Source organism: Lissotriton helveticus, chromosome 3_1, assembly GCF_964261635.1.
Source record: "Lissotriton helveticus chromosome 3_1, aLisHel1.1, whole genome shotgun sequence".
Classification (NCBI taxonomy): Eukaryota; Metazoa; Chordata; class Amphibia; order Caudata; family Salamandridae; genus Lissotriton; species Lissotriton helveticus.
Window position 1 is genome coordinate 1,268,149,756 of NC_136061.1, and position 25,386 is coordinate 1,268,175,141.

General features: G+C 44.3%; 1 protein-coding gene across 3 annotated transcripts in view; it reads right to left on the reverse strand.

The window, feature by feature from the left end:
* LOC144823426 (uncharacterized) overlaps positions 1–25,386 on the reverse strand; it is a 36,416-nt gene that overhangs the window by 7,147 nt on the left and 3,883 nt on the right. For 2 of the 3 annotated variants that reach the window (XM_078681929.1, XM_078681928.1), the window contains exons 4-5: positions 19,267–19,329; positions 19,084–19,176 (exon numbers count right to left, since the gene is read on the reverse strand). In XM_078681929.1, coding sequence (XP_078538055.1) covers positions 19,084–19,176; positions 19,267–19,329 — 156 coding nt within the window. Of the gene's footprint in view, positions 1–19,083; positions 19,177–19,266; positions 19,330–21,744; positions 21,979–25,386 lie in introns of all 3 variants that reach the window. The other variant, XR_013608791.1, reaches the window with a different exon arrangement.

Below are 25,386 nucleotides of genomic sequence, written 5' to 3' on the forward strand. Positions count from 1 at the left end.
GTTGCTTCGCAGCTAGTTTCACGCCGCACAGGTCTCACTTTTACCTCACACGGCGGGTCAGGCTGGCGTGTGCGGCCTGCAACGTTCTACTGTATTCAGCACACGGCCGTGACGCGCATAACAAGAGCCTGCATCTTAGGTCTCTCTCATGATGACACCTTCACACCCCCTTTCTTCCCCAGGGGCTAAAAGCCTGTTAGGATTTCGCGCGTTGTCAGGAGGTGTGGAGACAGGAAGGCCTGGAATAGTGCACAGTGTCTGCGAGCGCGTGCATGCAGCCATGACAGAGAGGACACCGCATACTGCAGTGTGTGTGTAGTAAGACGGGCGCTGCCTACTATCCTAATGTTTAGGGCAGTGTGTGGCTCACAAACGGAGCAACTTGAACGGAAGCTGTAAGTAGTGCATGAGAGTGTGTGCAGCAGTTCGTGCAGTGTAGTAGGCCGTAGCGGAGTCTCTGTCTCCTAGCAGTGGGCGAGTTTATGGTATAGTGCTTTTTATTAAAACATTATTTTGGGAGTTTTATATAGCTTGAATGAATTCGAACGCGCTTTACACGGGCCCAAGATGCATTACAGACGGACACATTTTTTGTTAGGCACAGGGAGATTTAGTGATGTGCCCAGAATCACAGGATGTAAACCCTGCCGAGCCTCGAAACCTCGAGGTCGACAGCTCTAGCCCTTAGGCCACGCTCTGTACTTGTCAGACATACAACATGCATTGTGGAGAAGGGCATTACACAGTGACGTGTGTGTGTGTGTGTGTGTGTCAGTCACAGTCCGGACATTGTGTAGCACATTATAGTGTAGCAAATTATTGTACGGTGTCTGTATGTCAGTCACAGAATGTGCATTTTGTAGCATAGTATGCAGTGCCATAAGGCAACATAGGGCCACCCTGCGGAATGTGAAGAGTGGCCCTTGAGTCGCCTCGCCCCACAGATATTAATTGGACTTGGGCAGAATGGGGCCCCTCTGAAGGTTTGGGGCCCTAAGGGTTGGGGCTGCTGGGACATGTGTTACTCCCCCGTGTGTGTGTGTTTACACATAGTGCATCAGTCACAGAATGCGCCTTATGCGGAACAGTATTGTAGGGCGCAGTGTGTCTCTCACAGACCGGAAAGTGTGTTTTGTATAGTATAAAACAGAACAACTGAGGATTGAGGCAAAGGCAGAGATACCGCACCTGTGAACAAAATACTCTGGCAAAGTAGTGATGGTGCAAGAAAACAAGGAAGTGCACCCCTCTCCACTCCCTATTTGGAATTTTCAAACTCAAAGCAATAAGAAATTGTGTTTTGTATAGTGCATTGTGTCTTCAGAGCATAGCAATGTCTAGCACAACACGCATGTCTGTGTGCATCTGAGATCAGACTGTGTGTAGTATAAGCATTGTGTAGTGCAGACTGGTGATAGTCACAGGCGTTGTAGAGTGCAAATTTGTCATTTTTAACTACACAATTATATGACAGCAAGATACTCTGAAAAGGGATCCGAGGTCAGTAAATGTATTAACAAAAGTGATTCCCTAAGGGTATTTTTTTGTGTGTTTGCAAAACTCCAATATTCAACGCAGTTAACTAAAAGTCTGGGCAAAGATCTTCAAAGAAACACCGATGGATTGATTTTTGAGGAATGGGGCATGCACAAGCGTAAACATAATATGCAGCTATTATAAATGCGCTTGTTTTGTTGACAAGCACAATTATACCTACATTTAAACAAAGGGCATAGGAAGAGCACAGGAATCACACACATTGTTAAAAGAATGGTATATACCGGGGTAGGAGAGACAAAGAATAAGTGAATACGTTCAGACAAGGACTCATCAACATAAAACAAATATAACAATGACTGGTTATCAAATACAAGTACATTCTACCTGTAGATGCAAAGTATCTCATGCAGAAATCTAAAATCGCTAACACAATATAAAAGTTGATTTGAGGGCATCACCGTTTTGGTTCCAGTGCATTTAATGTTGTGAATCATCCTCAGGACCATTGTGTTTGCATGCTGTCTGAAGTGAGTTAACAATTCACTTAAGGGTGCTGTATAACATCAAACATTGACCCCTAGGGCTGTTGTTATCCTATGGGGAAATGTTCAGATGTCCTTGGCTAAATTCTGGAACTCCTGGGTCTGGCAGTTCGGGTTGGAGTGTTTTCATTGGAGCAGGACCAAAACTGATTTGCATATGCTTGGTTCCTGTCTGAGATGGCAAAAGAACAATGGACTGGGTTGCAGCCCAAGTAATTAACAGTGACTGAGTTTAATTCAAGCAATCCACCCATCAATATTTTGCTTTTTTTAGTGCAACACTCTAAGAGTGACAGATATACTCAGACATGTGTCCGGTGCTCAACGTGCCATAGGATTCAAGCTACTTCTTACTGAAGAGTCCCAAAAAGACTGAAACTGGTCTGGGGTTCCACGTGTTCCTGTTCAGAGGAGACCTGCCTGGCAGATCAAGCTTGACTGCTGCCCTTGGAGCAGGCCCAAGATTGATATTCCTATGTTTGGTTCCTGTCTTAGGTGGTATGTGGACAACATACCAATGGGTTGGGATTCTGTTCTGAGTAATTACCAATGACTGAGATTAATTCAGACATCCATCTATCACTTTTTCACTTTCTTCAGTACAACGCTTCTAATGAAGTCAGTCATAACAAAATTACTTAAGTGCGCTTATTTAGAATGCCTCTACATTACATCCAACATGGATGCTTGGGGTCATGTTATCCTCCAGGGAAATGTTTGTGTCCTTGAGTTAATTTTGAAACTCCTGTGTCTCAAGTGTTTTTAGGTTTCGCCTCGCAGAAAGCTGCGGAGCAGACTTTCGCAGAGCGAAATCTTATGTCTTACACTGTGTGCTTTAGTTCAGCCTCTCTCTTCCATTGGCTAGCTCCATAAATGGAGGCTAGCCATTGGAAGAGAGATCTGTCTGTCATTTACGGAGGCGATTGGTGGGCGTTCCGCCAATTTTTTCCCTTTCCGCCCCTTTTAAAACGTCATGAGGCTGTGGGCGGGTTTTTTTTTTTTGTCGCCAAGGTTTGTTTTCCTCGTTTCTCTGAAGATGGCGGCCGGGCAGTAAGCGGTTTTACAGGCTTTCAGAGTAAGGGTAATTTTCCCTCCCTCCCTGAAGTTTCCCGTGCTTGTAAACCAGGAAGTAGCAGGATTACAGCTCCCAGACACGATGTCCCGTAACACTTCTTGCTCCGACCTCACCCTGGAAGAGAAACCCGGCCGGGATCTCTGTTTGTGAAGCGCGGTGAGTCAGAGACTACATGAGGCTCCTAAATACAGGAGCAGAATGAGATGAACTCCAATCGCCACAAAAGAACATTACAACTGGGTTAGAAAACCACCTTCTGACACATAGCTAGAGGAACATTTTAAAGATATTTTGTTTTTATAAGTGCCTCGAAAGTACCTTTGTATTGATGACGGGAGCGTAAAAATGGTAACATTGTATCAGCCGAAACTAGCCAAAAGTAACAGCACAATGTGAACTGAAAGGCACATTTTCAAAGAGGAGTGTGAAAGAGGCTTGTGAGCCATTTCAAGCCTATTGACACTCCCAGAGCTCAGGGATGCATTGAAAAGCAATGTATTCATAGGCAAAAACACATTCTCGCCTGGTGGAAAGAAATGTTTACTGTGTTTTGTACTTGCAACTATTTATTGAAGTTTTAATGACATGGCTTGACCATCGTGATGTCATCTATTAATAAAACTACGTCCTTAAATGAACTGCGTCCAAACCAGCAACTGGCGTGAATGCCTTGGACGAAGAATCTGTACACTCTGTTTTGTAAGAATTCTGCACATTTGAATAGGGTTCTGGTGTGCAGGGTGACTGCTAGAGAAACATCGGTGCTCTGATCAACACTCGCCCAATAGTTCATGTTTTTCGGCAGACACTGAATGTAGTGCGCATGTTGAAACCTGAGCAGTGGCAGAGAAAGGTAAGGTGTCTTATAATGGTGCTGCCGAGTGCACAAGAAGTATTTGAAAATCACTAATCCTCCTGCTGTAATGTTTCTGTCAGGTAGAGCGATATCTACGATTTAAAGCTTAGCCAAAAGTTTTAAAATGCCATAAAATGTGCAGAATTGTGCGGTTTGTTAGGGGGACTGTGAATTCACACCTGATAGCAGTGTCTTCGGACCAAATTAAAACTGTGTATTGTGGGCGGGTCCTGCTTGATCTCAGACCGATTTGGATGCGGATCCTGTATTGATGTCCTTAAACAGGACGGGCAAAAGGCTGATCGGTTTCTCAATAATGATTGTAAAAACACTAAAACTTTTACATATCAGTGATACAATCCCTGTTCACATTTTAAATGTCTTTACTTCATTCTAATGAGTATTTGCTTTTTTCCCAGTTGCTGTGTCTCAGTTTTATCATGCAGCATACAGTTCTTGTATGATGCTTGATTGAACTAGTTGTCTAAGTTCGGGTTGTGGCTGGGTGTGTATGACGCTGCACAGCTCAGAGCTCTGAAGTTGAAGCAGAGGGCAGTGGGAGTTTCTCACAGTGCCTGTCAGTGGGCCATAGAGGTCTGCAGACTCCATGCCCATCCAATCCTTCACCTCTTTGCAGAACCCATGTAGGAAATAATCATATGTGGTAATGGTAAGTGTGGGAAAGTGAGATATATGCAAATAAGGGATTTCAGAAACAAAGCTTGAAAGGGTGGAGGTGTCTAGCAATGAGAGACTGCAGAAGAAAGTGAAGAGGAGAACGGGGGTGTCTGCAACACCATGAAGGCCACTACCACATCCATAAACCTTAGTATTGTTTAATTCACAGTCACATATTTTCAGAATTGAAAAATGTTCAATTCTAATTATTAACAATTTAATACATTTTGTTATTCATGCTACTGACATTGTAAATGACAATGCCATTTATTTATCTGTTTTCAAAACTAACACATAAATAAACAATTTGTCATTTACAATGCCAATAGCTCTAACTTTGTCAAAGGCGAAACCGTTGCATTGTAAATGCTTGTTCCTTTTGTCCCTGTTTGCCAGTGGCGTAGCTATACCATTTGTCGCCCGTAGGGGTACCTGCGTTAGCCACGCCGCGATGGCCGCAGGTAAAAGTGTGGGTGATGGGAGAGGCTGGCTGGCGATTCCTGTGATTGCCGCTCGCGACGGCTGCAGGTAAGTGCGGGGGGCCGCCGTCACCAAAACCCGTGCCGCCTGGGGCAGACCGCCCTCCTCTTGCTATGCCACTGCTGTTTGAAAATCCGAGTCAATGGGGCAAAGATGCTAGAAAGAATTGTGCAATGTATCAAGCTTCCTCCGATGAGCTTGCAATTTCTATGCTTTCTCTGTAACTGTCAGTGCAAGAAGACAGTAAGTGCTACTGAGTGAGTGCAAACTCAGGCAGGAGTGCAAACTCACGCAGCTAAGAATCTGCAACAATGATAAAAAAAATCAAATCACCCAACTACCAAGTCATAGGTGGTTTTTCTGATTGATAAAGAGCTAGATCTCCAAGTTGAGTCCTATTGTCTAGTTTGGGGGTTGGGAGCACACTGCCTCACAGTCCCAGCACAGTTCTCCCCTTTGCATCCTGGTAAATGCAGTACACAGTTCAAACTTACTTCAAAATTATCTGGAGTTTTTCACCAAAGTTGGTGCAGACATTGCTGTATATCTCTAGACACGTGTTTCTGGGTTGAGCCCGTCTTCAGTAGAGAGCAGCAGTATTAAAGAGCAAAGAAAAATCATCTGGGGTTGCTGGAAATGCTGCCAAGTTTCTTTCAGGTCACAGTACCACTCACAGGCACACAGGTGCATCTCCAAAGCTCGTCAGCTTGCTGGCTCAAGGGAGCCTTTTAAACAGAATGGGGTTGGGAGCACACTGCCTCACAGTCCCAGCACAGTTCTCCCCTTTGCATCCTGGTAAATGCAGTACACAGTTCAAACTTACTTCAAAATTAGCTGGAGTTTTTCATTAAAGTTGGTGCAGACATTGCTGTATATCTCTAGACATGTGTTACTGGGTTGAGCCCGTCTTCAGTAGAGAGCAGCAGTATTAGAGAGCAAAGAAAAATTATCTGGGGTTGTGAGAAGCAACAAATCTCCTAAGACCCCCAATGCTGCCCGGCACAGGGTCACCTTTAATTCACTGGATTTACAATCAAAATAATGAGGCACCCGCTGGAAACTGGAAGGCAAGAAACTAGTTTATTTCTCATGAGGAGAACCTGTCAGCAGACACCGTGGCAATCTGCTGAGGTGTTCTAACAACAGCTCTCCTGCAGGTCACTTTTTTACAGTATCAGGACAAAGTAATATTTATGATCAGTGTCATGTAAGCTTGGTATCCCCCCCCCCCCGGACAGGTTGTCACACAAGCCAAACATTGTTTCATCAACATGGTTGCACAAGCCCAACAGTTATTCTCCTCCCACCCAGGCCAAACAGACATTTTTATCTTGCAGCTAGACCTTGCTTCAGGGTCTAAAACGTGTGAGACCGGCCAGATCTAAGAGTCCGTTCTGTTGATAAAAACAGGTCCCATTGTTGGCAAAAACAATGTGTGCAGTGCAATAAACCATGTTTGCAAGAGTCTGTTTGGTATTTGGAACCTGTTTGTGTAAGGATGTCCATGGGTTTGCATTTCCAGCAACCCTGTTAAAAGCAAAACGACAATCATAAACATTACCTGCACCATCTTGTCTGATGGAAGCTCCTACGTGCACATAAACTGCAGTCATTCTGACCAACCGCAGCCATTTTGTATTCCGTTGGTCACCTTTGGTTCACCCTGCCCTTACTAGCATCCCTCTGACCAACCTGGTATGTGAGCTGGGGGCTACAAACTATTGCCACGACAAACATCAACTTGCTGCCACAAACTCGTTCTTCCTCTCATCTCCAGCTAATTTTGAAGTAAGTTTGAACTGTGTACTGCATTTACCAGGATGCAGAGGGGAGAACTGTGCTGGGACTGTGAGGCAGTGTGCTCCCAACCCCCATTCTGTTTAAAAGGCTCCCTTGAGCCAGCAAGCTGACGAGCTTTGGAGATGCACCTGTGTGCCTGTGAGTGGTACTGTGACCTGAGAGAAACTTGGCAGCATTTCCAGCAACCCCAGATGATATTTCTTTGCTCACTAATACTGCTGCTCTCTACTGAAGACGGGCTCAACCCAGAAACACCTGTCTAGAGATATACAGCAATGTCTGCACCAACTTTGGTGAAAAACTCCAGCGAATTTTGAAGTAAGTTTGAAGTGTGTACTGCATTTACCAGGGTGCAAAGGGGCGAACTGTGCTGGGACTGTGAGGCAGTGTGCTCCCAACCCCCATTCTGTTTAAAAGGCTCCTTTGAGCCAGCAAGCTGACGAGCTTTGGAGAAGCACCTGTGTGCCTGTGAGTGGTACTATGACCCTAGATGAACTTGACAGCATTTCCAGCAACCCCAGATGATTTTTCTATGTTCTCTAATACTGCTGCTCTCTACTGATGATGGGCTCAACCCAGAAACACCTGTCTAGAGATATACAGCAATGCCTGAACCAACTTTGGTGAAAAACTCCAGCTAATTTTCAAGTAAGTTTGAACTGTATACTGCATTTACCAGGGTGCAAAGGGGCGAACTGTGCTGGGACTGTGAGGCAGTGTGCTCCCAACCCCCATTCGGTTTAAAAGGCTCCCTTGAGCCAGAAAGCTGACGAGCTTTGGAGATGCACCTGTGTGCTGGTGAGTGGTACTGTGACCTGAGAGGAACATGGCAGCATTTCCAGCAACCCCAGATGATTTTTCTATGTTCTCTAATACTGCTGCTCTCTACTGATGACGAGCTCAACCCAGAAACACGTGTCTAGAGATATACAGCAATGTCTGCACCAACTTTGGTGAAAAACTCCAGCTAATTTTGAAGCAAGTTTGAACTGTGTACTGCATTTACTAGGATGCAAAGGGGAGAACTGTGCTGGGACTGTGAGGCAGTGTGCTCCCAACCCCCATTCTGTTTAAAAGGCTCCCTTGAGCCAGAAAGCTGACGAGCTTTGGAGATGCACCTGTGTGCTGGTGAGTGGTACTGTGACCTGAGAGGAACTTGGCAGCATTTCCAGCAACCCCAGATGATTTTTCTATGTTCTCTAATACTGCTGCTCTCTACTGATGACGGGCTCAACCCAGAAACACGTGTCTAGAGATATACAGCAATGTCTGCACCAACTTTGGTGAAAAACTCCAGCTAATTTTGAAGTAAGTTTGAACTGTGTACTGCATTTACTAGGATGCAAAGGGGAGAACTGTGCTGGGACTGTGAGGCAGTGTGCTCCCAACCCCCATTCTGTTTAAAAGGCTCCCTTGAGCCAGCAAGCTGACGAGCTTTGGAGATGCACCTGTGTGCCTGTGAGTGGTACTGTGACCTGAGAGGAACTTGGCAGCATTTCCAGCAACCCCAGATGATATTTCTATGTTGTCTAATACTGCTGCTCTCTACCGGTGACGGGCTCAACACAGAAACACGTGTCTGGAGATATACAGCAATGTCTGCACCAACTTTGGTGAAAAACTCCAGCTAATTTTGAAGTAAGTTTGAACTGTGTACTGCATTTACCAGGATGCAAAGGGGGGAACTGTGCTGGGACTGTGAGGCAGTGTGCTCCCAACCCCGATTCTGTTTAAAAGGCTCCCTTGAGCCAGAAAGCTGACGAGCTTTGGAGATGCACCTGTGTGCTGGTGAGTGGTACTGTGACCTGAGAGGAACTTGGCAGCATTTCCAGCAACCCAAGATGATTTTTCTATGTTCTCTAATACTGCTGCTCTCTACTGATGACGGGCTCAACCCAGAAACACGTGTCTAGAGATATACAGCAATGTCTGCACCAACTTTGGTGAAAAACTCCAGCTAATTTTGAAGTAAGTTTGAACTGTGTACTGCATTTACTAGGATGCAAAGGGGAGAACTGTGCTGGGACTGTGAGGCAGTGTGCTCCCAACCCCCATTCTGTTTAAAAGGCTCCCTTGAGCCAGCAAGCTGACGAGCTTTGGAGATGCACCTGTGTGCCTGTGAGTGGTACTGTGACCTGAGAGGAACTTGGCAGCATTTCCAGCAACCCCAGATGATATTTCTATGTTGTCTAATACTGCTGCTCTCTACCGGTGACGGGCTCAACACAGAAACACGTGTCTGGAGATATACAGCAATGTCTGCACCAACTTTGGTGAAAAACTCCAGCTAATTTTGAAGTAAGTTTGAACTGTGTACTGCATTTACCAGGATGCAAAGGGGGGAACTGTGCTGGGACTGTGAGGCAGTGTGCTCCCAACCCCGATTCTGTTTAAAAGGCTCCCTTGAGCCAGAAAGCTGACGAGCTTTGGAGATGCACCTGTGTGCTGGTGAGTGGTACTGTGACCTGAGAGGAACTTGGCAGCATTTCCAGCAACCCCAGATGATTTTTCTATGTTCTCTAATACTGCTGCTCTCTACTGATGACGGGCTCAACCCAGAAACACGTGTCTAGAGATATACAGCAATGTCTGCACCAACTTTGGTGAAAAACTCCAGCTAATTTTGAAGTAAGTTTGAACTGTGTACTGCATTTACTAGGATGCAAAGGGGAGAACTGTGCTGGGACTGTGAGGCAGTGTGCTCCCAACCCCCATTCTGTTTAAAAGGCTCCCTTGAGCCAGCAAGCTGACGAGCTTTGGAGATGCACCTGTGTGCCTGTGAGTGGTACTGTGACCTGAGAGGAACTTGGCAGCATTTCCAGCAACCCCAGATGATATTTCTATGTTCTCTAATACTGCTGCTCTCTACCGATGACGGGCTCAACACAGAAACACGTGTCTAGAGATATACAGCAATGTCTGCACCAACTTTGGTGAAAAACTCCAGCTAATTTTGGAGTAAGTTTGAACTGTGTACTGCATTTACCAGGGTGCAAAGGGGCGAACTGTGCTGGGACTGTGAGGCAGTGTGCTCCCAACCCCCATCCTATTGTCTGGTTAATGGAGCTACTGAGGATCCGGCAGCCAAGGGCAAAGGGCCCACTTCCGGGATGGCCACATATGGGCCATCTTGTCTCGAAGTTAATGCTTGGCATCCATTATGTGTCCTGGAGTTAGGTAGGCAACCAAAGTACATCTCCTCGGGGAATGTATGACGTTACAATGCATACCTTTAAAATGCAGTTTTTATATCGCAACATCCTTTACAATGCATACATTTACATCGCATGCCATTACAACAATATTTTTAAACCTACATTTACAACGCATTCCATTACATCGCATTATACCTTCACAACGCATACCATTACAACGCATACCATTACATTGCATTTAAGGTAAGTGTTGGATAGTGTAGGGGTAAAAATTACTATTCTAACTCCAGGGGGTGCAACATTAGGGTAAGTGTTGGATAGTGTATGGGTACTATGCGTTGTAGTGGTATGGGTTGTAATGAAATGCGATGTAATGCATGTTTTGCAGTGACATGCGTTGTAGTGTCATGCGTTGGAGTGACATGCAATGTAATGGCTGCGTTGTAGTGACATGCGTTGTAAAGGATTTTGCGATATAATGACTGCGTTGTAAATGTAGTGCGATGTGATGACTGCGTTGTAAAGGTTGTTTATCCCTCCTCGTGGTCACCAAACTTCATGGGTATTTACCTGAAAATTGTCTGTTGGGAATTTGCATTTTTGTAGGGAGCCAACAGAGCCAGGGGCACTCAGAAGTAGGCGCATATCTGACATTAGTTCCTCTGTCCATTAGATTCTATGGAAAACATTCAGAATTTTCCAATTTTCGAGTTCAATTTCCTATCCATTTCATGAACCTGCCTCAAGGGTTATCACGAGAAAGCCTTCCTCTAAATGACTTTGGGGATAATGCACTATAATGGGCAGCCCCATCACTTGAACAACAGCATCTATTGTTGGGTGACTACGACCTGATTTTAATAGAAGTGAGGGTTCTGAGTGGAAGTATGTTCAACAAACTAACCATCATGAACATATGGATATGAAACCAGGAGCGCATGACGTTCTCAGCTACATCATCACCTTAAGAGTCTTGTGGCTGTGGCTAAATGGGAAAATGATGTCCAAGTAATGGTATACCACAGAAGTTTTAAAAGAGGAACAAAAAGAAACGGTAAGTCCAATGCTGTCTCCCCATGAGACCCAGCTTCCTTTAGAGCCTTAATGTTGCAATTGGAACAGAAAGTATGGGCCAAGAATGGGTAGAAGAAGTATTTTCCTTACTTCTGAAAATAGGAAACCAGAGGAGATGGGGGAGGTTATTACTACCTGAGGCGGAACCAATGGAATTGGGAAGCATGAGAGGCTCGCTCAGTCCTCAAGAAAAGGAGCTCATAAGAAACAATGACTTCTGTTTTTGCTATATTGAGGGTGGTCACACTTTACTACAGCCGCATCTTAAAGCATCCAGATCCCGATAAAGCCATGCAATGGGAAATGACGCCTCAAGGAGCGCAGTTTGGGCAGTCCTCCTCATAAAGACACCCGGATACACATCTGCTACATCCATAGTTTTTCTCTCACTAAACGTAAACAAATCAAAGAAGAATTTGGAGAAAGAGCTCCTAGCAAACTGGCATTTACGGAGTGTAGGTATTATTTGGAGATCTCACTACATCCAATCACCTTTCTTACAGACTATAAGAATCTTAGGGGCATCTTTACTAAAAAATGTCGGAGTGCAGTGTTACGCCACATTTGGAAACACCACGCTCTGACATTTTTAAAACAGAGGCATGCTCAGTATTTACAAAAATCTGACGCACCCCTGCGCTTCCCCTAGTGCTGGGGCTAAAAAAGCTTCCTAGCGTCCATCATATGCATCCTTGTGCAAGTTACAAGGGTGCCTTTGCTTTTTGGGAAACAGGGGACCCCTACTAAAGAATGTGTTCGCTACACGTAGGGAAGGGAATTTATGTAGAAAAGGGAACAGAAGCAAACAAATTAAATCATAAAAGCCATTTCCTATAAGGTGAATATCTATAACAATGTAAAGTACACAACAACATGAAGAAACAACTAATAACTAACTGATTATTATAAAAATATATTTTATTTATTCATTTTTTCTTATTTTCTCTGCATTTTAGTTATATTTGATATCATTTTTTACTTGAAATTAACAACAAACACAAAGAGAGAGATATATACAAAAAGAAAACAATCAAAATCAAATGACTAGTTGGTAAGTGGGCTATTGAAGTTGGCAATGCGGTGGGTTGTAACACTACACGCGTTTCAGCCACTGCCTTCATTAGGAGACCGTCATTATTAGTTGTTTCTTTATGTTGTTGTGTACTTTACATTGTTATAGATATTCACCTTATAAGAAATGGCTTTTATGATATAATTTGTTTGCTACTGTTCCCTTTTCTACAAGGGTGCCTTTGCTACAGGGGTGATTGTTTATGTGCAGGAAGTGATACCTTCCTGCACATAAACAATCAGTAATGGCAATTTGCTCAGAGCAAAAAACGAGGAGAAATAAATCATTTCTCCCCGTATCACCATTCTAACGCCTGGTATTCCATGGCTTTAGTTTTTGGTGCTGCCCTAGCCTTGTAAATCTGGGGCAATGTCAAAAAGCAATGGGTGTTGCGATGAAACACCCACTGCAACACCCATTGCCCGCCCCTTTGCCTCAGCAGACTGTGGCGGAAAGGGGCATATTTACAGGGTGGCGTTGAGCCACATTAAGTGGCTTAGTGCCACCTTGTAAATATGGGAAATGGCGCAACGCCACTGGAGCGTCAGTAAAAGTGATGCTTCTGTGGCGTAAGGGGCTTGTAAATATGCCCCTCTGATTCTTGAAAACAGCACGATCCTCCAATCAGTGACATATCCAATACTTTTTTTCTCACTTTGACTTCGGAGTCACCTTTGAATTAGATATACAGAACACCAAAGCTGATGTCAAGTATTTACATGGAAGAAAAAGAATATAAAATAGGAAGAGTCCTTTTCATTTCACCAGACTATCAGAATATTGATGATCCAGCAGTGATATTTTCTTTACAGTCCTTGATGGGATTTGCTTTCATGATTGCCGGGTATGGCTCCCTGTGGTATAAACACAACTATTTCTGGAATGGTGCCACGATGGATACAGGTGCCGGCTATTTTGGTATACAAAACACATGAGTTTACATGTTGATATACTTGATATGAAACCTGACTAGACGTTGTGCATGGTCCAACTTCATATCCTAAAGACCTCAAGGGTTGCTTCATTGCTTCATCCATGGCTTACCTGTTCATTAGGTTTTTATCAAGACCTTCCTTTGAAAGACAGAAACACCACCACCTGCACTGTGGTAGATCTGCTCTCTAAGATGGCCCATTTTGAACCTTTGAGGGCTCTTCCTATTGCCAGCAACCTTGCTCAGTCTTCTGTTCAACACATCTTCCATGTACATGGATTACCAGACGAACAAAGTGTCCATTAATTGCTCTCTAAGTCCAGGAGAGAGGTCCACAGTCTATTGGAACTGCAGTCATGTAATTTGTCTACTTATCATCTCCAGAGTGATGGACAATAAGAAATAACCAATTGAAGCATTAATGAAAATCTTCATTGCTTTGTGCCCAGTAGTACAAGAATTTAGTTGTTGTACTATTTCTGGCTAATTTTCATTACAATAACAATACTCATTCAGATATCCGAGTATCTCTCTTCTTTGTACTTATGTAAAAAATCAATGTGATTTCTCTATCCCTAGTCTCAAACAACAATGATGTAAAGTATTCACCCCAAGAAGGATATAAGAAAATGTCGTCTTTGTTACAAAAGTCTAATAGAATATGTCAAGCTGTTCTCTGACCGCCATCGGAGAAATGCACCTATTTTTGTCCCTGACCAATCTGTTTGGTTCTCAACTACCAGCCTGAAACTGGTAAGGGTCCTCTATAAGCTAAAACTTAAATATATAGGCCCATACTCCTCAGTCCTGTTGCAGTATTCTTAGTCTTGCTGTCACACCACAAGCACCATCCAGTATACCATGCATCTCTTCTGAAGTCTGTTTTTCAATGCAAACACTTTCCACACATACCAGAAAAGCTCCTTCTAATATAAATGAAATAAGCTGAAGAATATTAGGTCCAATACATCATTAATCGAGACTTTGAGGTACTAGTGTATAGTTCCTGGCGAGTTTTATCTGTTGGCCAATATATCAGCCTGGGTGTCAAGGAGTGCCCGCCCATGGGTAAGGAAACAGAGAGCACTGATATCAAAGACGATGTAAAGAGAAAGGGGAAATAATGAGTAAAATCTCCATAAAGTAGTGTGATTGTATGTTCTTGGTAATTTACCCCTCCCTCCGCTCGACTGCCAGACTTCCCAATTGAACTACCTGATCCAGAATGCACTTCTGCAGATAAGCTGATCTTCAGCAGTAACTTCATAAAAATGTGGATACATCTGAAAATAGTTCTAAGCTACCACAAGTGCATGTCGGTGTAATCTGTCAGAGAGAACCTCCAAGGATAGCTTCACTGAATCAGAAGTGCAAAAGAGTCAAAATATTGACAGCAGGGGGGCAGTAGAGGGGTCCTAAGCAGATGAACAAGAAACAAAGGAATTGTTCTTAAAGAGGAAGGAAAGTGAGGCAGGAACTAGGGCAAGGTCTGTGCAAAGTCTAAATACCTAAACAATGAAGGCAGGAAAGCAGAGGCAGATCAGGTCAACAGGAACATTCGTAGCCGGCTTTCTCGTGTACTCAGGAAGTTGCTGAGACACCACTCTACTGTGGCTGAGCCTTTTTTGCATAAGCCTTTCTCTGACTGGTAATTGGTTTCAGGTGTGCTGGTTGGGTGTGAGCGAGGGTGTGGTCCCACCACATCTGCACCCCCCGCCCCTCCCAGCGCCTTGAGACCCTCACCGGTGAGTAGCATGCTTCACAGATGCCTGATTGATTGATTGAGTCGCAGGGGCAAGGCACAAGATCTTTGTCACAGTGAGTCTCTGGTGGATAAGATACCAGTAAAGGGGCCACATTGAAGTGAAATCTTACCAAATAGTGCCTCTGGTTGGTTGGACGTTATTTAAAAATGGCTCCATGTCGGCAAGGGGAGCACACGATATACCTGAGATGGGGTTGCCCAAGGAAATGGGAAAGATTTGGGGGTGTAGGCAGTCCTACCGAGGATTATAGTAAGTGGGAGCAGGGTAAAGACGAGAATGGTACCTCACTGTGTTGATGACTTCATTAATCCAGATGTAATAATTAAATGATGTGGATAGTATGGCTGGGATATCGGTTCTTAACTGTGTTCTTGATGTATTATGTGCTGAGCACATTCCAAAAAAACGAGTTATTAAAAAAAATGCCTCCGTGTGATCCCTCATGATTAGTGATGTATAAACCTCTACCATTCTTTTGCCACGCTCTGCTGCTGCTTTTTTCCTAGCCAGGAGAGCGAATAAATCAGTTTTAACAGAAGCTCTAGCTGGCAGATTAAGGTTCTGTGGATAGTCAAAAAATTCCAGCTGTCCAATTGAATACAATTGGGCCTTCACATAGAGGAAGCACTGAATGTTGCAGGCTTTGTCTAGGTTCATACAATCAGAAATTGGTTAATCGCTCCTCAGGTATGGACCAAATCAATAGCCACAACACAGTTGGTGCTATCTCTATAGTCCCCTAGATGCTGTAATCCCAATGCATCGTGACACACAAAGGCGGGTACACTCCTGGGGAGTTCAAGCAAATCGGAGCAGAAAATAGTTATCGTCAATTTGCAACTGTGCAGGATCGCCAAACCACCAAATGCCGCACCATTTGAAGCAGCCGAGATACATCTAGCATTGTAAATTGTAATTATCACCTCTAGAGGTGACGATCCCAGTTCAGCGGCAAATTTAAATATTGGGACATTTGCTTGCTCAAATGTTGAGTTCCTCACTCTCAATGGATGTTTTCAGGTGCTCTTATTTTTGAAAGGGATCCCCAAGTACTTGAAGGATGGGACACACTGCAATTTAGTGCAATTGATATAGACTGGGCTCAAGTTACTTAGCAGTCGGCCGCAGACCAAAGTAAAGGATTTTGTTTTATTGGTGGACAGCCCTAATCCATCCCAGAACTCTACGAATCTATCCAGGGAGGCCTACCCCGGTTCTGTACATTAGGACACAATCATCAGTGTACATGAATACTGGAAGGCACTTGGTTGCCGCCCTTGGTGGATCTGCTTCTATTCCTAACAGAAATGTCTCAAGGTCATTGATGTAGAGGCTAAATAAAAAGGGGGCTAGACCACAGCCTTCTCTGACACCCGCCTGATTTTAATAGTACATTCATCTTTGAAGCCATCTTTGGGGCTATATCTGACTCATCCTTCTACTTCCTTGTGGAGTTTGAAAAGTAGATACACAATCTCGGGATCAGCTCCCAACACCAACATCCTCCTCTAGCTTACCTCTATCGATGTTATCAAACACCAAACTGACATCCATGAAGGCGAGGTGCAAACATCCTCCTTTGACCAGTGCATACTTACAGATCAGAAGGTGGAGATCCAAGCACTGATCTATGGTTCCCAATCCCTGTCTAAACCCGTACTGTGCTGCCGTTGAAATGGCCTTCTCAGTGGGCCAGGTCTCTAGCCAATCTGACAGGATTCTACTCATCATTGTTGCCATAGAGTCAATAAGGGAGATGGGACAATAACAACATGGATCACCATGGTCCTCTTTCTTGAAAATCAGGACGATTATTGCAGCCGACCATGACTTGGGTGGGTCAGCAAGAGTTGTGCTGCACAGCACATTTACTAAACGGGGAGCCCCAAAATCAATGTTGCTTGTAAAAAGATCAATGAGTAACCCTTCTGGGCCTGTAACTTTATTACTAAGGCACTGTTCTACTGCCGAGATGACCTCTGTACTGTCTACAAATTCTTACTTCTTCACTATCCCTGGGTAAAGTTTTCACAGCCGTCAACAGACTGCTGGGTGCTTGCGAGCAGGGCCTGTCAAACCATTTCTTTGGCCTTGGTGCCGCACGTAGCATTGGTGCCGTTAGGAGATTTGCTACACATTTACGGATTTCACGAGAGGCCCCCAGTACACCTAATGGACTGGCTTTATACCCTAAGCAGACCATGAGGTGTTCCATGCTTTTCCGAGCAGAGTTGTCATCAAATCCCCAATGTCGATATCTGACCATTTACGCTGAATATCCTTGTTCTTGGGACACTCAATTTGGGGGGCAAAGACAAACCCAAAGGAAGTTTCAGGGCTAACGGGTTGTAATCGCTCATGCAGTGCTGAAAAATGGTAAAGTGGGATAGTTTTTTACACCACTCTTTAAATATGGCAACAAAATCCATCAGTTAAACATAGCAGGATGCTGTTCTTCCAGAGAAAGGGAAAATGAGAGAGGAGAAACTGTTGTTCGGGACCAGGAGAGGGGTCAATCAACTGGACATGGGGATTTTATTACTCAGAAGTGACTGCCCTCACACACCCTGATGGGTGTCATGCTCCTCATTGAATTGGCACTGCAATGCCCAAAGGGCCCCTCGAGTGGGCTCTTTGTCAAAGGTCTTCCGATTTGGTTGCCGTAATGATGAGTGCAAGTGAGGATATCGTGAGTGTAGGGTGGTGCATCGAGTGGTTAAAAATGTCTAAGATGTACTAAAGACGGTTTAATAAAGTGGTCCCCTTGTCAAGAGTAAAGACAAATGAATACTGTCCTAGGAACCAATTAATTTGATAGCTTAAAAGATGTGAAGGAGAGTCAACATGTTTCATGCCTTATGGCTCAACTGGATCTTAGGCAATTCATCAGGACCAAATAGATGACGCCAACCCTAAATCTGACTGGGAATGAAGATGCCCAATAAATATCTATTGTCAACTATTCCTGCTCCCGTAAATTATATCGGAAATCCGACCTGGAAGAGAAAAAACTGCTAATCCACGATGTCACAACTAACAGGACGGGTTGACACTTCTCTTAATGCATATAATATGTCTTAACTTGAGCTAAAAATATGCTGAAGATGCACTGTCACCCGGCAGTGAAGTGTGCACAAATAAACCAAATGAACAGGCATGTGGCCAAATGTGGAAACACAACACCACATCCAGACAGAGGGTGTGGTACATCAGACGGTTGCATTCCCAAATGTAGGTGCTAGGGATCTTACCCTGTTAGAGTAGTGTTTGTGCCACTTAAGAATGGGCGGAGGACCACACTTAGCAACAGTAACAAACTGGTAAACACAGATGTACCAATGTGGTGGTATCTGGTAAAAATAGATAAAAAGAAACTCACACACAGTTTAAGTTTTGTCAGTACTCACATGATCCAATGCAGTAAGTGACCTACCCTCCTCTGCCTGCCTGGAGGTAATGAGGCTGTCGGGGAGAGGGTTTTAAAAGTGTGCCAGGATCAATCTCAGGTTTCCGACATGCCGGGGGAGGCTGACAATCACTAAGCCGGCTTACGAGGAGCTCTCAAGATGCAGCCGCCATGTTGGTAGGGGTGGAGGGAGGTTTCGAGTAACCCGATGTCATGGTGACGCTCTAATCGCCATGTTGGTAATGTGGCAATACAGAGACGTGTTGGCGCTCACTAGACATGATATTTTGTCTCCCATAGGAATGCCTCTGTAAAGTGCTGACGCTGTCTGCTGCAATCAACTTTGGCAGTAGGCCTGGGCGTTACCTCAATCAGCGCATGCGTGCTCGGCAGCGCTCCGCGTTAAAAACCTGGTGGCCCTGTATATGAATGCAGGTGCCATATTGGAGTACAGTGTGTAGCCTAAAAGAAGGGGGCGAGCAAAGTTGAAATGGAGAACAATGCGTGTAGCAGTGTCAGGAACAACCATCTGAATCCTAAGGTAGGTTTGAGGCTCAATAGGATCCACCCCTTGATAGCCTCAATTCTGAAAATCTTTAATAGCACAGAAGCTTGAGGTGATCAAGTGAATGAAGGAAACAGCAAGGAAGGAGACCTGGCAACACAAATACACAACATCAGAAACTTTCTGACCTAAAAGTACTAGGATAGGTAGATATCCTAACATGTATAGTAATTTCTTTACCTGGAACGAATGATAATCTTTAACAATATGGAACCAGGGGAGTAGTATCCAATCATTTGTGACAATACTGCTCCAATCCGTTTTGCTGTGGTACTAGAAATAGGAGGAGAGCATTACTACATATACAGGTTTTAAATGAGAATACATTTAAGTGAACTCATACCATACTAGAATAATACCCACCAGAACAAGGGGAGCGCCAAACATCACTGGGGGAGATTCAACCCGTGGGACCTCTGTATAGCCCTGTTAAATGGCAAGACAAGAATACTCATGAGAATGGTTTCCAAAACCTATGCGCTTATTTTTATGATAGTGCACTATCAAGTATTCAAATCCTCTTACTTTGTCTGTATCCTATCCAACTATTGCAAATAGAAATACCACAAAAAAGTAAATGAGATGTCACTCCTTGTGACTAATAAGACAACCAGAGTCTCGAAGGTGGGCCACACTGTTAGGAAGTCACAGTGTAAAGCGCTAAATTCAAGTAGTATAACTCAGTCTCATAAATATGTCTTTATCTTCAAATAAGCTTACAATTATACCCCAAAGACAGGAGCCGTGTACATGCAAGGCTCCGGGAACTTCAAGACGTAGCCTGCAGGTCAGTGCAAATCCTTGAACCTTACCGCAATATCAGTGAATTTCCATCATATTTTATAATGAGGGTGTTTTATTAGCAAATGGTGGAAGCACAATGAAAGGAGAGGAGAAGGGTATGACACTGTACGTCCATTCATTTATTGCACATAACACAAAACATTATTACGGTGGCACTTATCTCGGAATGATATACCGTGTACTTGATGCTACAAGATTTTTGGCTCTTTACACGTATATAAACTCGAAGGAGACTCAACCTTAGATTACTATCTGTGAAAGGTCATCCTTAGTGGAAGAGGAAATCGCATACACTTTTTGGTGTCATGCTTCATCATAGGAGTCCTCTCCCCACCTCGCTAGAACAGTGCTGCCACCTCCTCGAAGACTAACTCGATAGAAGGGAGTTCTTACATAAATCTTACTGGACAACACAGAAGGAAGTGGGGATCCAGATGTAAACTCCTGTCCTGTCAAGTCAGTCTTCAACGAGGGTGAGTCTTCATTTGATTCCTTTCCACCACAGGACACAAAACCGAGGAACAATGTATGTTTAGCCGCAGCCTGTTGCTGCATTCACTGGCCCGATCACCACTGCTTTACCTTATGACTAGGGCTCCCGGTTTTATGGTATTTATTTATGTAACATTTCCATCTGTATTTATTCATTTTTATTTTTTGACCATTATATTGGTATTTATCCATATTTATTTTGTGTTTTAAGAATAAATCGAGTCATAAAATGGCATATTTTAACATTTATTTAACTGATAAACATGCATTCATACTTTGATGTCTGTCGAGTTTTAGCAAATTAAGCAGCCAAATGTATCAAATACTACATGTAAATAGAGCATTAAATACAAATATATGTTAACTAAACCTATATTTAAGGAAATCTCATCCTGTGTTTTTAACTCCACATGTTTTCTATTTGCTCAGCCACTGTCCTGGAATTCATGAAGGAGAGCATGGAGAGTCACTCACAAAATGCCAATTGTGCAATGAATATGAGTTTAACAAATTCATTACATCACCAGGATAAACTTAATTTTCTTAAATTCTGTTGTTTCTACCATCACCCACCCACCACTAAAAGAATATGCTAGTATACCTGCTAGAGCCTTCCCAGCCACAATTCCACACAAAGTCTTATTTTGCAAATGTGTGCCTCCCCTATGTCCCTCCCCCAACATTGCTTCACTTTCCACAACTAGCCACCATTTCCATGGCCATCTAAACAGTGGGCACAGAACGACATGTTGTTGACAGTGTTGCTAACACAGCAGCACCCGCACCCCCCTCACATATGCCCCCTCCCACAGAGACAATAGAATAGATAACTCGGAAACTTCTACACTATCATGCACACAACACTCACCAGAGCCACGAAACCAGTCATTCAATCCCACAGCTACAAAATACAACATACTAAACAGATCACCTGCCACTAAAACTGCTCAGCCAGCAAACAAAGATACCTCATCAACTGAAACGCACTTTACTTGCCGGGCATTGGACATTCATGCATCCTTCCGAAGCTAAATAAATGCTAAAGTCCTCTGGCACATGTGTGACCGTACACCAGTACTGTATGAAGGTTGAGAGATATACCTTCTTCTTGGAGTAATAGGGTTAAACCCTTATCACTATATGGATCTGATCCATTGCACCTAGGGCCTATTCACAAATGCACTTTGGAGCGCGTAAAGTAGTTCTCCTCTTTTGCATACTATTAACTGGCCTTTGTGAATGGGCCCCAAACTTCTAAAATGGGAATATTGAAGAAATAGTCATATACAATTACTGCAAATAGAAATCACTGGGCCTCTGTGCACTTTTGCTAATAGAGTGTTGGAAATTTTGGGCCCGATTCACAAAGGAATGCACAAGTACGTAAAAGTGTGCTCCAGTAGTACTTTATCCCGTACTCGAAATTGCTTTGGCATGATGGTTTTGTTTGTGGATAGTAGGATGGGTATCTTCACTGTGTGGTGATATGACTAGGTGCATCAATTAATCAATCAATCAGGGCTCTAGTAAAGCACAACTACTCACCCGTAAGGGTCTGAAGGCACTGGGGGGAGAGCTGCGGTTCAGTCTTGAGGTCCTTCATGAATTGAGGCAGTGCCCGCGATTGCCTGAAATCTAGAGGCGTTCCATGTCTTCGCAGCGAGGTAGGAGAACAAACTTCCTCCAGCCCTGGTCTTGCAGATCAGTGGGAAGGTGGCCAGGGCCAGTTGGGAGGAGTGGAGATTTTTGGTGGGAGTGTAGAAGGAGGGTGTAGCCTGCCTAGGTGAGAAATAGGATATGGTGTGTTGGGAACATAGAAAGACATATACATGGGCAGAGAGTACACAAAATGACATGTGTGGGGCATATTTTGGGCTGATTTATGTGTGAGAATAGGACGTGCAAATTTGGGGATTTAACTTACCTGGAATGCAAGAAAAGTGTGGTGTGTTTTGAAGGTTTGGCAGTGAGTGGCGCGATGATTTGAGTTGCTATGCAGTCTCTGGTAAAAGAGAGAATTGCGAGTGCTCAGGAAGGTAGGTAAGTCCATAGAATGTTTTCAATTAACAAAACTTTTGTGCTGCGTGTGAGTAGTGAAGGCTGGAAAAAGAGGTATTGTCGGTCTGATGGTTTTGAAGGAGTAGATAGTATTTGCTCAGGACAAACTGAAAAGAGTCCTTAGAGATGGCAAGGGAGATTAGAGGTGAAGACTAGAGTTTAACCCCTTCGCTGTGGCGGCAATTTCGCCGCAGCGCTAGGGGGGCTAGGGGGACGCGCGGCGCTCCCATGCTCGTGACGGACTCGCTCCGTCACGAGCCTCGGGTGCGCTGTGCTGATGACGGAGCGGTTCCGTCACGGCCCCGCCCGCTCATCAGAACGTCCAGCACAAGCGCGGAATCCGCGCCACGCAGGCGCGCCGAGTGGGCCGTGACGGAACCGCTCCATCATCAGCACAGCGCGTCCGTGGCTGGTGACGGAGCGGTTCCGTCACCAGCATGGGAGGGGTTAATAGTTGTGCTGTGTGGGTAATTCATGTTTGCAGCCAGGAAAGCCCCAAGGCCCAAATAACATATCAGGACCATTACCCCTGTTTATGCTGCAGTCAGTGGCGGTTGCCCCAGGAACATAATACTTAGGGGCATATTTTGGGGCGCAAAATTTTTAAAGAAAAGTGGAAGAATACTTGCCTGGCCCCGACGTTGGCAACCCACTGTACACCGCTGGCTGCAGTGCACCCTTAATTAGGAGACCGAGGCAGTGTGTCCAGTTAGTCGGAAAAAAATGTGCTGTCCTCCACACCAGTGCAAAATCTGACCGTTTGTCCCTGCTCTTATGAGAGTGCATTAGTGAAAGGCAGGGTCGCAGTTTGAAACTGTAGCTCCGTCTTTCACAGGAGGTGGACTGGCCTCCAGGGCCGGACTGAGAACCAAAACCGGCCCTGGCAAAGTGTTCGCCGGCCCCCTGGGGGTGCGATCGAGCCCTTTGCCAGGGCCGGTTTTCGGCCGATTCTGTTACAGGGCCGATTTTGCTGCAAAAACGGTCCTGTAACAAAACCGTCCCCCAGGGCCCAAAACCGGCCCCCACCCGTGCGGCGCACCGGGGGATTGCCCGGTGCCCGCAACGGCCAGTCCGGGCCTGCTGGCCTCAGAGGATAGAAAAAGGCAGGCCCTGCTGGCAGGGGCAGTGCAGGTTGCCAGAATGCCTAGGAGGACATCCTGGCAACTAAGACAGTGCTCTCAGGGAGCTTAACGAATGTGTGTCACATCTATTTGTCACACGGTCAGACCGCTGCCTGACAGCTCATTGGCCTCTGCGCCCTCATATGTAATAAATGAGGTGGCACCTCGTTGTGATTGTGCTAGTGAAAAAGGTGCATCAGTGCAATCTGTACTATAGAAGGGTCTGCACAAGCATCTACGGCCCCTTCTAGAATACCAAAGTAGCCCAATGTGCAAAACATGGGCCGAATGGTCATTGCACACTATCCCCAGCACTTTCTGTAATAAGGCACCAAGAATATACAAAACACACGTAGCACCAAAGAGACACACCCAGGATCCCAGTAAAATAACTGTAGCAAAAGGATGCACTCAAGAGGTACAACATCAAACTAATTCGACCAGTATGCATGCTGCACTGGAGCAATGAACCAGGTAAATAAGACATAACAATGATCCATGCTCACACTTGATACGCAAGGGTCACATCTGGCATCCAAAGGGAAACTTAGGATCCAGGTGATGCACTTGGAACATAGTGGTGACAGTCTGCACCCTATCGACGGAACCTGCCCCTAGTCAGAACTCACAGAGACCCAGACCAGTATTAGACCTAGGTTATGGCACACTTCAACATAAGTGGCTGGAAGGACTTTAGGTTAAGGGTAAGTGATTTTGTCTGTATGGGAATAAGCGTATATGCGTGAGTGTTCATATACACCCCTTTATGTATGAATGTTTGGCTACATAGTGTCTTATAGGATACGCACCAGGCAGCATCCCCGACAACTGTCGGCTATCCAATACATGAGACTCTCTGGCATTTGGTGTTCCCTGCTTGACATCCTTTGTGCATGATGCCCGCCAGACATCTGGCAGCCACCTCTAGCCTAAGATACCATCCAAGGCTTGTTGTGCACATCCTGGAATCTGGTAACTGCCAGTTCAGAACTTCTGCTGGCCATACCTGGCATTTAGATGACACCCATTGTGGAAGGTTAGCATAGGGTGGATATCTCTGGTATCTGGTTATCATTCTGTAGCAACCCCTCAAACATGTTTTTTATCCCTGTATTAGGTCAACACTGGTGGTATCTGGTCACCGTCTCTTCCTTCTGATGGGTATCTTTGGCATGTAGTTGGCATCCCTGGCATTTGGTGTCCAACCCTAAGATCGCCTAGGCATAAGGTGGATATCCAAGGAAATCTGGTAGGGTCTCCGGGCATCATTAGCAATGAACTGTAATATGAGTCCTGGGAAAAAAGTTGTAAATTTGAGCATTTGATTAAAATAGTAACTTGCTATTTGAAAGCATAAACTAATTTTTAGTAAAAATTGAATGCTGGTGTGCTCGCAGCAAATACTCTTATTTTGTTTCAGTACAAATAATTCAGTTGCCGAAAAGGGCAAAATGTGTGCATTTGCAAAGGTGGCAAGTTGATGTTTGAGGAAACACGATGGTATGAACTAGAAGTGAAAGCAAGTATTTGTGTGAAAACAATGTTTTTTAATGTGGCAATCTGATGCTTGAGTAAAAAATTGTTTATTTACCAGAGATGACTACTATTTCACAGCAAAATATGTGTATTTATTTTATAAAACGTACAGGATGATATTTGAAGAAAACAGGGTTTGTTTACCAAAAGTGTTCGACTACCTTGTGCATTTCCAAATGACAGAAAGCTTGCGATTAACCCAAAAAAAGGTTATTTACTTACCATGATAAGGTAGTATTTAAAAGAAAAATATGAGTATTTTCTGGAATGGACAAGCAGTTGTTTGCAGAAAAATTAGATCATTACCAAAGAAAATGAAAAATAGATGTTTGCGTATTAAATAAGTATGCTTGTAGAAACTCCCAATATGACAGCATTAGACAAAATACATGGCTCTACAAATTATATTTTAAGCTGGTATTTTAGATACAATTTATGTTCAGTTGGAAACATGTATTGCTGGTGCTATTTC